At 41.9% G+C, this 12,180-nt stretch overlaps 1 protein-coding gene across 1 annotated transcript; it reads left to right on the top strand.

Annotated features, from left to right (window-relative positions):
- Window positions 1-10,394: 10,394 nt before the first annotated feature.
- Window positions 10,395-10,973, top strand: LOC133072813 (small ribosomal subunit protein eS7-like). The gene has a single exon (XM_061166350.1). It carries the CDS (start codon window positions 10,395-10,397, stop codon window positions 10,971-10,973), a length of 579 nt encoding a protein of 192 aa, XP_061022333.1.
- Window positions 10,974-12,180: the final 1,207 nt, after the last annotated feature.

The raw sequence follows: 12,180 nt of genomic DNA, 5'->3' as shown, positions 1-12,180 counted from the left end.
TCACTTTAAAAACAAAATAGGCTTTGAATGAGAGCTCACAGAATCTATCAAAGGGCCTTATGACCTTTAAAGGTTTTACTGTGGCATCTGTTTTGACCCTAGAGGTTCCATAGCTTGTCATCTTTGCTTAGAATAGCTTGATATTCTGGATAAGCATTCTCCAAATAAAGAGAGTTAGCTCTGTATTATTAGATATAAATCTCATAAGTAATTTTATATCAGTCAATAATTACTATGGTGCCATGCTATACAGAGGTTAAGAGGAAGTTAATTGGAAGCCTGCTTACATTGTGTTGCCTTGAAGCATCTTGAAGCAATCTGAACCTGTTTCTCCCACTATAAAATGGTCTTCATAGCACCTGTTCTCTCTTTTTCTTTACTTGATTCTTACAACTGTCAGATGAAATACTTTATAAACATGCTTTTTAGCTGCAAAAATGTGATAGAGTAATACTTGATAGCAAAAGTTGCTGTGAAAATTTTATTTATTTCAACCAGTATTTGGATATATCAAGGTTTTCTTTATGCTGTTTGGTAGAAATTCATTCATTCATTCTTTCATCATTCTTTTATTTATATAATACTTGCTGAACATGTTTATATTTTTATTTTGTAATTCCTTACTCAACTGCCTACAGCTTTCCTATTGACTGAAACCTAGAGAATTCAGAATATATCTCCTTCCAGTGACCTTTGTCCTAGGGCAGCCAGGCCTTGAGATTTACTGGCCTTAGTAAGTGGAAGAAAATGACATAAGAGGATTTCAGATCAAACAAAAAGGGGCAGGAGGGAAGCCTGCCCCTTCTGTGCCAGCAAAGTAGAGGAGAAGGATATCAGAGGTGAGTAACCAAGTAGTCATAAATACATATACAACTTCTTTTCATCAGCCAAACTGAGGGTCCTAAATGTCAGAAAGATTGGGGGGGTGGGGGAGTCAGAAGCAGAGAAGTTTCACCCTGCTTTGGGACAGTGAGGGGACACCATCCCACAGAAGGAATCTCTCAGCTGCGTGAGATGCCTGTGGCTGAGTAAGAGGTGTGGTGCGGCAGGTCTGGCAGAGAGGAGGTCTGAGTTAGAATTCCCCAGTTTCTCTCCTACCACCCTGAAATCTCCTCATTTCCCTTCATCCACTTGCCATCTGGAACTGGAGGTGGGGTACTTTCCTGGCAGTCCAGTAGTTAAGAATTTGCCTTCCAAAGTAGGGAGGGTGGGTTTGATCCCTGGTTGGGAAGCCAAGATCCCACATGCCTCAGGGTGAAAAAAACCAAAATATAAAACTGAAGCTCTACTGTAACAAATTCAATACATAAAGAAAAAAATGGTCCACATAAAATAATTAAAAAAAAAAAAAAGCGGTAAGGAGATCTGGAAGCTTGAGTGTTTCTCTAGCAGACCTGATCACCTCAGAGAGATTATTCAAACTCATGGAGACTGAGATTTTACTCACTGACATGTTTAAAGTGTAACCTCCGTGCACATTATCCACAGGGTAAAAGGGAGATTCTATCATTAGGAGAAAATAAGGAAGCAGTATCTTAGTCACATAAGCTGGCATTGTGTGCAATTTTTGACTCCAGTTAACCTGGCAATGATACCAAGAATGGAGCAGCTTTTTGTGGGGTGACCCAGCCCTTGCCCTGGAATAAGATCTGTTAGTTCAGGCTTATGAGTGACCAAAGGCTGAAGGACGAAAGGCCATAACTGGAGAGCCAGGGACCACAGAGCCGAAAGGTGGCTAACTCAGCTCCAGGAGCAGGGGGTTCCACTGAGGGGGGCCGTGTGATTACTGGAGGCAGGGAATGTGCTCACCTCTTACAGGAGTGAGGCTCGCGAGGCCATGACACTGAACTGCAGAAGCCTGGCACCTTCCTCAGGCTTTTCTACTTGCAAGTTACAGGAATCTGTGGGAACCAGTTTGAGCAAAGTCTACATTTCAATGGCTGGGTAAAACAGAAGCTCATGGACGCCAAGGGCAGAGATGCCGCAGGGCCTTAGGAAGGCACAGGACCTGGGAACTATAAGGAATCCAGAACGGAAGTCCTCCCTGTTTTTCTCTGAGCCTCCTCTTCACTCTTCCTTCTGGCTGGGACTATCTTCCCCTACCCATGTTCAGCCGGGATGGCCACCAGGAGCACGTGAGTTTAGATGTTGCAGGGTCAAGTTTCTCTCCGTCTCAGTTGAAATTGTGACTCATTTGCCGCCACATCAACTCTGGCTGGGAGAATGGGCGATCAAGTGCAAAACTGCTCCCAAAGCAGTGTGGCTTGCAGGAGGGGACTGACAGTGGGCAGAAGAGAGCCTGTTACCCATGGACTCAGGAAAGCAGAGTCAGCACCTCCCAGCCATAAGTCAGGAAACACAGCTGTAGGTGCTGACATTTTCTCTCACTTTTTTTTTTGTCCCCTTAAAAAAAATGAAATGGAACTGTCTATGAGAAAAACAAAATTAATTGAGGGGAAACAAACCAAATCAGAAAATTAGTTTAACATTGGAATTTCACAACAGGTTGGTGTACTAGTTTTCTCACAGCTCCTTAATGAGTCTCAGGGAAAAAAATCGTGGTATAATTTTAATGTGATTTTCATTGCTTTATTCTCAGGTCAACCTGAGAAGTTTTTTATGATGCTAAATTATTCTTTTTTATAAGAAACTTGCATAGATAAAAGTATACCTACTGGGGTGTCTGGGAGTTTGGAGGAAGAGGATGGAGAAAATGTGTGAGGAGACAGTGAGAGGTGCCAGAAAGAGGGGCTTTCTCTCTACTCTACCATGGCCAGAGCTGGAAGTACTCCTGTGTTTGGTTTTTTAATTTATTCAATATTAGACATCCATTCAAAATTCAAGATGAAAAATGTAAAATATTTTCTGTTATTTCTATGGATGTTTTAATTTTTCTGCCTTAACATTTTGAAGTATGAACACAGCAAAATATGCAGATTAAACATGCAGTTCAGTTAGCTTTGACACGTATATATATGTGTATCATTTTATTTTTAAATATATTTTCTTCATATTACCTAACTTAATCAAACCTCAATAGCTTTAGCATAATAGTCAAGATTCATAAATCAAATGAATTTTTGTAATTTGGAATTTCATGAGGCTTATTGAAGCAACTATGTGAATTACCATTTTAATGCCATTCTCCCCACACCAAGCTCACAACTATGTTTGGCTCATAGAACGTGAATAAATTTCTTCTAGTTTGAAGTAAATTGTTTGCTTTATTCATAAAATTAAGTTGCTCAAGTCTTTGCCTCTGGTAATAAATAACTCTTAGTTTAGCAATTTTGTTTGAGTTATTTTTAACCACTTTTTATTATAAAGGTAAATCATTTTTATTGTTCAAAGGTGAAAAAAATGTAGAAAGGCTTCTCCCCACATTTCTTCGATAGTAAGTCTATCCTAGATATAACCAATATTTATAGCTTGGTATGCATGCTCCCTGGATTTTATGCATATTTATTTTTAAAATAAAAAAATACTGTCATACATTTTTATAAACTGTTTTCCCTTTACATTTACCAATAAACATTTGTCTCATGTCAACAATTATACCTCCATACTTACATTTTAAATAAATGCATATTGGAGCATGGAATTTGCTTAAAAAATAACATATTGCTGAAACTTTGGAGTATTTCCATATTTTTGCCATTAAAACCCACATGATGTTATACATCCCCAAAGTAAAAGCATTTTCCAGTCCACTAATTATTTCACAAATAGCTGTGAAAACAAGGGAAGCGAAAAGCAAAGGAGAAAAGGAGAGATATACCCATTTGAATGCAGAGTTCCAAAGAATAGCAAGGAGAGATAAGAAAGCCTTCCTCAGCGATCAATGCACAGAAATGGAGGAAAACAATAGAATGGGAAAGACTAGAGATCTCTTCAAGAAAATTAGAGATACCAAGGGAACATTTCATGCAAAGATGGGCCCAATAAAGGACAGAAATGGTAGGGACCTAACAGAAGCAGAAGATACTAAGAAGAGGTGGCAAAAATACACAAAAGGACAGTACAAAAAAGATCTTCACGACCCAGATAATCACGATGGTGCCATCACTCACCTAGAGCCAGACATCCTGGAATGTCAAGACAAGTGGGCCTTAGGAAGCATCACTATGAACAAAGCTAGTGGACATGATGGAATTCTTGTTGAGCTATTTCAAATCCTGGAAGACGGTGCTGTGAAAGAGCTGCACTCAATATGCCAGCAAATTTGGAAAACTCAGCAGTGGCCACAGGACTGGAAAAGATCAGTTTTCATTCCAATCCCAAAGAAAGGCAATGCCAAAGAATGCTCAAACTACTGCACAATTGCACTTATCTCACATTCTAGTAAAGTAATGCTCAAAATTCTCCAAGCCAGACTTCAGCAATACGTGAATTGTGAACTTCCAGATGTTCAACTGGTTTTAGAAAAGGCAGAGGAACCAGAGATCCAAATGCCAACATCTGCTGGATCATTGAAAAAGCGAGAGTTCCAGGAAAACATCTATTTCTGCTTTATTGACTATGCCAAAGCCTTTGACTGTGTGGATCACAATAAACTGTGGAAAATTCTCCAAGAGATGGGAATACCAGATTACCTGACCTGCCTCTTGAGAAACCTGTATGCAGTTTTCTCCTCGTCAGGAGGCAACAGTTAGAACTGGACATGGAACAACAGACTGGTTCCAAATAGGAAAAGGAGTATGTCAAGGCTGTATATTGTCACCCTGTTTATTTAACTTATATGCAGAGTACATCATGAGAAATGTTGGGCTGGAGGAAGCAGAAGCTGGAATCAAGATTGCTGGGAGAAATATCAATAACCTCAGACATGCAGGTGACACCACCCTTATGGAGGAAAGTGAAGGTGAACTAAAAAGTTTCTTGATGAAAGTGAAAGAGGAGAATGAAAAAAGTTGGCTTAAAGCTTAACATTCAGAAAGCTAAGATCATGGCATCTGGTCCCATCACTTCATGGGAAATAGATGGGGAGACAGTGGAAACAGTGCCAGACTTTATTTTTTTGGGCTCCAAAATAACTGCAGATGGTGACTGCAGCCATGAAATTAAAAGACGCTTACTCCTTGGAAGGAAAGTGATGACCAACCTAGACAGCATATTAAAAAGCAGAGACATTACTTTGCCAACAAAGGTCTGTCTGGTCAAGGCTATGGTTTTTCCATTGGTCATGTATGGATGTGAGAGTTGGACTATAAAGAAAGCTGAGAGATGAAGAATTGATGCTTTTGAACTATGGTGTTGGAGAAGACTCTTGAGAGTCCCTTGGACTGCAAGGAGATCCAACCAGTCCATCCTAAAGGAGATCAGTCCTGGGTGTTCATTGGAAGGACTGATGCTGAGGCTGAAACTCCAGTACTTTGGCCACTTCATGTGAAGAGTTGACTCACTGGAAAAGACCCTGATGCTGGGAGGGATTGGGGGCAGGAGGAGAAGGGGACGACAGAGGATGAGATGGTTGGATGGCATCATCAACTTGATGGACATGGGTTTGAGTAAACTCTGGGAGTTGGTGATGGACAGGGAGGCCTGGTGTGCTGCAGTTCATGGGGTTGCAAAGAGTTGGACACCTCTGAGCGACTGAACTGAACTGAACTGAATTATTTCCTTAGGATAAAATTAATTATACCACTGCAATTGCTTAGTCAGTGTTATACACTTTATTTTTTGAAAGCTGTTTTTCATATAGCAAGGTTTCCCATGAGAAATTCTTTGCCATTTTGGGCTTCATCAGATGGACAGAATAGGTTTATATTCTCCCCTCACTTCACTAACAAAGGAAGAAAATATGTCATTCCTTTCATTTGTATTTCTTTTGTTACTATTTAAGTTGGGGCTTTTCCCCTTATGTTTATTCTCTCTACACATATATTTTCTCATTTTATTTTTAGACATCTAAACAAATCTTAATTTTTATTTATTTTTGGCTGTCCTGGGTCTTCATTGCTGTGCACAGGCTTTCTCTAGTTGTGGTGAGTGAGGACTCCTCTCTAGTGGTACACACGCTTCTTACTGAATTGGCCTCCCTTGTTTTGGAGCATGGACTTCAGTAGTTGCAGTTCTTGGGCTCTAGAGCACGGGTAGTTGTGGAATGCAGGTTTAGTTGCCCCGCAGCGTGAGGGATCTTCTGGGACCAGGGATCGAAACTATGTTCCCTGCATTTTCAAGTGGATTGTTAATCAGTGGACCACCAGGAAAGTCCCTATATTTTTATTTTAAAAAATGCTCATTTATGTCTTCTTTGTCTTTTTGGGTGGCTCCTGTTTTTCTTATTGTTGCTGTTTAGTTGACACGTTGTGTATTTTGCGATCCCATGGACTGTAGCCCACGGGGCTTCTCTGTTCATGGGATTTCCCAGGCAGAAATACTGGAGTGGGTTGCCATTTCCTTCTCCAGGGGATCTTCTCAATCTTCTCCAGGGATTGAACCCATGTCTCCTGCATTGGCAGGTGGATTCTTTATCATTGAGCCATCAAGGAAGCCACTGGTCTGTAACAGCTGTTTGTATATAATATATGGAAACCGTTGCATTTTCATATATATTGCAGACAGTGTTCCCTGCTTGTCATTTGCCTTCTGGTTATGTTTCCTGTTGCAGTTCTGGTGAAGAATTACAGGTCAGCCCTGCAGAGTCCTAAGCATGGAGTGCAGCAGCTCGCCTAAGAGTTGGCCGCTCACCCAAAAGATCTTGGAGGTTCTACTGAAGAGGGAGGGATTTAAACATATCTAGGGAGTGAATTTTGCTGACTAGATGAGAGATATGAGAGTGAGGGATTTCTGGCCCAAATAATGAGGCAGAGAGCAATGCCTTGAACTAGGTGACGACCATCAGGTGGAAGCACGCATGGGAGGAAGATGATGAAGATTATTACGTGGAGTCATCAACTTTGGATTGTCTGCAACACCCAGGTATAATGGGCCTTCAGAGACCCAGAGCTGAGTTCAGTCTCTGGCACATAGTGGATTGCCCAGTGGGTCAGATTTACCTGAAATGAATTCATTGTCAGCCTGCATCTAGTAGGGTGTTCTCCTTGGTGTCTTTTGACCTCTCAATTCTTGGTGCCAGCCCCTCCCAACTAGTTTCAATAATCTCAGTTCTGCTTCTTCGGAACCCACAGATCCCAAAGAGATTAAAGGTCACAAGTGACGTTCCCTTTGTATCTGACCGAGGGCCAGGACCGTCCTAGGGGCTTTGTTTCTTTTCTTTTTCTATTCTGGGGTTTGTATGGCTTTCCTAACTAAGGTAAATGTTTGCATGGATCTGCATGGATTTCCTGCTAGAATTCAAAATGTGGCTTTCACCCCTTTGTAATCTTCAGCAACTTCTTTGGCTCAGGTGGAGCAACTCATTTGAACTGTCTTTCAGCCTCAGAGGAGTTAGATGGTCCCTAGAGAAGGTAGTGCTCTGATTAGCAGTGGCGTGAAATGCTGCTACCACCCAGCAAGTGCAGAGAGCTGCAGAGCATCCCGCGGGTGCTTCTGGGTGAGAGAAGCAGTGTACTAGCTCTGGGGGAACAAGGGTAGGGGCTGTTAGGTGAGTGGATGGAGGGGAGAGTATTACAGGGAGGGGTCTAAACAGAAAAGCTTGCAGGACATTCAAAACAAAAGTCACTTCATTCTGCAGTTTTCAAAATTCATTGCTATTATAAAGCACACATTTGGACTAATTCTACAAGTCATTAATCATCTCTTCCTAGCTGTACAGTATTTGTGATCATGTTAGAGCTCCACAAGCAATTGAAACTTTCCCTTTGTGCGTAGAATGGCCCAACTCTAAATCTCAGGAGAGTTGGTCCATCTAGAAAAATGGTATAGATGGTCTTATTTGGAAGCAGAAAGAGACACAGAAGAAAAAATACATGGATACCACAGAGGAAAGAGGGGAAAAAATTGGGAGATTGGGATTGACATATATACGCTATTGACTACTGTGTATAAAATAGATAACTAACAAGAACCTAGTGTGCAGCACAGGGTGACCTGGGCTGCCACCTTCCTCCTCCTCCTCCTCTCACAGCAGCTTCCTGGTCTCCAGGTGGTCCAGGCAAGCCCCTCCGGGCAGCCTGCTCACCTCCCACCTCCGCAAGTATCCATGATGCCATGTGGCCTGCAGCCCTGGGTCTGGACACCTACAAAGTCAGGGTGCCTGGAGCCCCGTTGGCTGTTGAGGTGGCAAGGACAATCACCAGCGATGGGCTTTGCATATAAAAAGCCAAGGGATGGGTCGACCGCGTTCAGGTCTGGGAGCTCAAGGATGTCGTCAGGCTCAGTGGCCCCCTCTACCTCTGGTTCTGCTTCCCTGGGGTGGCCTCCTCCTCAGGGGACCCCAGCACCATTAGGCTCCCTCCTTCCTTCCTCCAGCTCAGCTGCAGAAGAGAACTGTCTCCTAACCAAGTTCCATCCAAAGAGCTTCCCTGGTGGCTCAGATGGTAAAGAATCTGCTTTGCAATGTGGGAGACCCGGGTTCTATCCCTGGGTTGGGGAGATCCTCTGGAGAAGGGAATGGCAACCCACTCCAGTATTCTTGCCTGGGAAATCCCATGGACAAAGGAGCCTGGCCCACGTGGGCCAGTTCATGGGCCCACAAAAAGTTGACATGACTAAGGGACTAATACCCAGTCAGATTTCATGCTCTCCTTCATCCACTCACAAAAGTATGCAAACTATGGGCAAGCAAGCTTCCTCTTAGGTGCTAGAGAGGGTTTGGAGGTGGAAGGAAGCAACATGATCTACCCCATATGTAAACTTCTCATCCCTTTGATATTTCATGCTATTGCTTCTTTTTCATTCACACTTAAAACATTATCGAGCACGTACTTCTGCCATGCCATGCCAGTCATGGACGACTCAGAGATGAATAAAGCACAGCTTTGTCCCAGAGAAGCCAATGTGCAGTAAGAGGCCAGAGGCACATCAGAATTTCGAATCCAGCGCCACTGTTGCTGTACAGATGCATGAACAAAGTTCTATGGGATCTCCAAAAAGGATGCAAGAAACTCTGTGTGTTGGGGCTTCACAGAGGTCTACAAAATACAGACTTGTGCAGGTAAAAAGGATTTCAGCAAGAGGAAAGTGTGGAGGAGAGGGAGGGAGCTTTGTATGCAGATGTATGGAGGGTTCCTGAAGACAGTGGCTGGAGCAAGAGAGGGAAGAGGTTAGTGGGAATGTAGGAAGGCTGTAGCATGGGAAGAATTTAGGACCAAGCATGTTTATTTTCTGCTGAAGAAAGGAGAGGTGTCGCCCCTTGGGTCATCTTAGGTTGTATGTTGAGGTGGTTCTGAAAGACCTTGCAGAAGTGGTTATGGCATAGAGGTTACTTCCCATCCTTTAAACAGACTGACAGTAGAAACTGAAAGGTTTTTTCTATTAGCTTTTAATTCCATTTCATTATCAACATCAAATATTTATGCAGCTTCTGTAGGGAAGTGAGTCCCACAGTCAGTGAGGGGTAGGAGATACAGAGGTTAATCAAAAGATACAGTCCTTGGGTCTTTATGTTTGCAATTTAAAATAGAAATGCATGAGAAGAATTAATAGTAGGACAGATATATAACATTTTTGTTAATCAAATGTTAGCTATAAGGTTTTGCTAGGTTCTTTTATTTTGTTTGCACCTTAGCACAGTGGCTTTCAAAGATTTTTAACCATGACCCAAAGAAATTCATTTTATACTGTGACCCAGAACCCATAAGAAAATTTCATCAAGTACTATTGAGATGCACTCTGATGTTTTATATCCTCTTGTATTTTATTATTTAAAAAAAAATGCTGATCACTGACCCTCTAAATTGATTTCATGCCCCACTACCGAGTTATAACTTGCAGCTTGAAAATTCCTGTCTTTGAATGGGTGATGCGTGTGTAGGGAAGAGGAATATCACAGATAGGGGAGAGAAAACGTGAGCATGTCTGTCATTAGTAAAGAGGTGACAGAAGCAATCACCACTCTAACTTTCTGTGCCTTAAGAGGGGAGAGAATGACCGAGGGGCTTCACCAGGAAGAGGGCTTTATTTCTCCAAATTAGAAGACAATCTTTCGATATCTGGTAAAGGTATAGAGTAGTGTGGATAAAACTATGTGGTGCAGAGCATTCTGAAATAATCATGGACATTCTTTAAAAAATCTGTTGAGTGATGAAATAAGTTTGAGGAATGTTAAAATTTATATATCCAATTTGGATAGCTTATTTATCCATTTTTATCCAATGGATATTTATCCATTGAATATCCTTCCATATTTATAAGCATATTTCAAGAGCTGAAAATACTTCTGGTAGCAAAATAAATTTTATCCTTTTTCAAAAATCCACAATTTGCTCTTCCTAGGCCTACTAGTGTCGGCGGCAGCAACAAATGTTGGCCACATCTTCCAAGTGCAGGCCATGTTCATTTCCAGCACAAATATGAAGCCCAATGTAGAGAAGTTGGAGGAGTTTGAATCGGGCATCTCCCAGGCCCTATTGGAACTGGAGATGAACTCAGACCTCAAGGCCCAGCTGCAGGAGCCGAACATAACAGCCGCCAAGAAAACTGAAGTTGGTGGTGGCTGGAAAGCTATCGTCATCTTTGTTCCCGTCCGGCGATTGACATCTTTCCTGAAAATCCAGGTGCGGCTGATGCACAAGCTGGAGAAGTTTAGAGGGAAGCACACCATATTCATCACTCAGAAGAGAATTCTGCCTAATCCAACTCAAAAAAGTCATATGAAAAATAAGCAAAAGCATCCCAGGAGCTGCACTCTGACTACCATGCATGACACCATCCTGGAGAACTTGGTTTTCCCAAGTGAGATTGTGGGTAAGAGAATCCCCATGAAGCTGGATGGCAGTTGGCTCATAATGGTCCATTTGGATAAAGCACAGCAGAACAATGTAGAACACAAGGTTGAAACATTTTCTCGTGTCTATAAGAAGCTCATGGGCAAGGATGTGAATTTTGAAGTCCCAGAGTTTCAGTTGTAAACAAAAATGATTAAATAAAATATTATTCACAGTAAAAAGCCCAAGATTTAATTGATTAAAGAACCTTTTGTGTTCTGTCACATTATTATCTTGCAGACCATTTGGGAAATGCAGATATAAATGGGCATCATTGCAGAAGACAAAGCTGACAGTGCAGTGTCAAATGGGAGACTGTTTGCATCCATGGTGGCCTTTTTACTAATAAAGCATCTAAGCCAGGAAAATGTCTTCTGTAAAGAGCCAGGTAGTCAAGACTGTAGGCTTTGGGAATTCCCTGGTGGTCCAGTGGTTAGGAGTTGGTGCTTTCACTGCCATAGGCCCTGATTCAGTCTCAGATCAGAGAACTAAGATCCCACAAGTAAGTAAGTAAATAAGAATATTGTAGGCTTTATTTTTGTTGCAATTACTCAGCTCTGCCACTCTACTGTGTAAGCAGCCATAGACAATACATAAGGGAGTGAGGAGGCTGTGTTTCTGTTTAATTTTATTTATGGACATTGAAATTTAAATTTCATATGATTTTCCTATGTCAAGAAATCTTACTTTTCTTATGTTTTTCCTAAGCATTAAAAAAATGTAAACACCATTCTTAGTTTGTGGGTTATGCAAAAATAGACAGTGGGCTAGATCTCATGTGTGGGTCATAGTTTGCCAGTCACTGGTCTAAATCTTTAGGTTTTGCTTCTTTACAACTCAAAGGAGAGTCCAAGAGTCTAAGTGAAGACCTAGGGAGGCCAAGAGGCTGGAATCTGGGGGAGTCCACTCTAAGAAAAGTTGGTTGGAGGACATTTGAGGAACTAATTTCTGGGTTACCGCTGTGTAATAACCCTCAGGAAGAGGGAGAATATTATTAGAAGTCAGTTGTATTAGTTCTGGTAACACTGGCTGCTTAAACAACCCCTAAAGATAATTCAAGTCTATTTCTCACTTTCCAAGATAGATGTTTCTGATGATCAGCAGTGGTTTTCCTCCAAGTGTTTATTAAAAGACCTAGGTTGCTTGCTTCTTGTGGCCTCATCCCCTTTATCCCTCAGTTCTCCATGCACTGTGGTCCCTCACATTAGTCTGTAGACGGGAAAGAGCTTGGAGGATCTTATGTGAGAGGTTCTTACGGCTCAGGCTTGGAAGTGGCACACTGCACTGCTTCTGTTCACATACCATTGGCCAGAACCCAGTCACATGGCTACAGCTGACAGCAGGGAGTCTG

The sequence above is a fragment of the Dama dama genome, chromosome 18 (assembly GCF_033118175.1).
Source record: "Dama dama isolate Ldn47 chromosome 18, ASM3311817v1, whole genome shotgun sequence".
NCBI lineage: Eukaryota > Metazoa > Chordata > Mammalia > Artiodactyla > Cervidae > Dama > Dama dama.
Note: the sequence above shows the minus strand (reverse complement) of the source record. Positions and strands in the feature narration are given on the sequence as shown.

What these genes read in the sequence shown, in the direction of transcription:
- LOC133072813 (XM_061166350.1), top strand. Translation starts at nt 10,395, where the DNA reads ATGTTCATTTCCAGCACAAATATGAAGCCCAATGTAGAGAAGTTGGAG.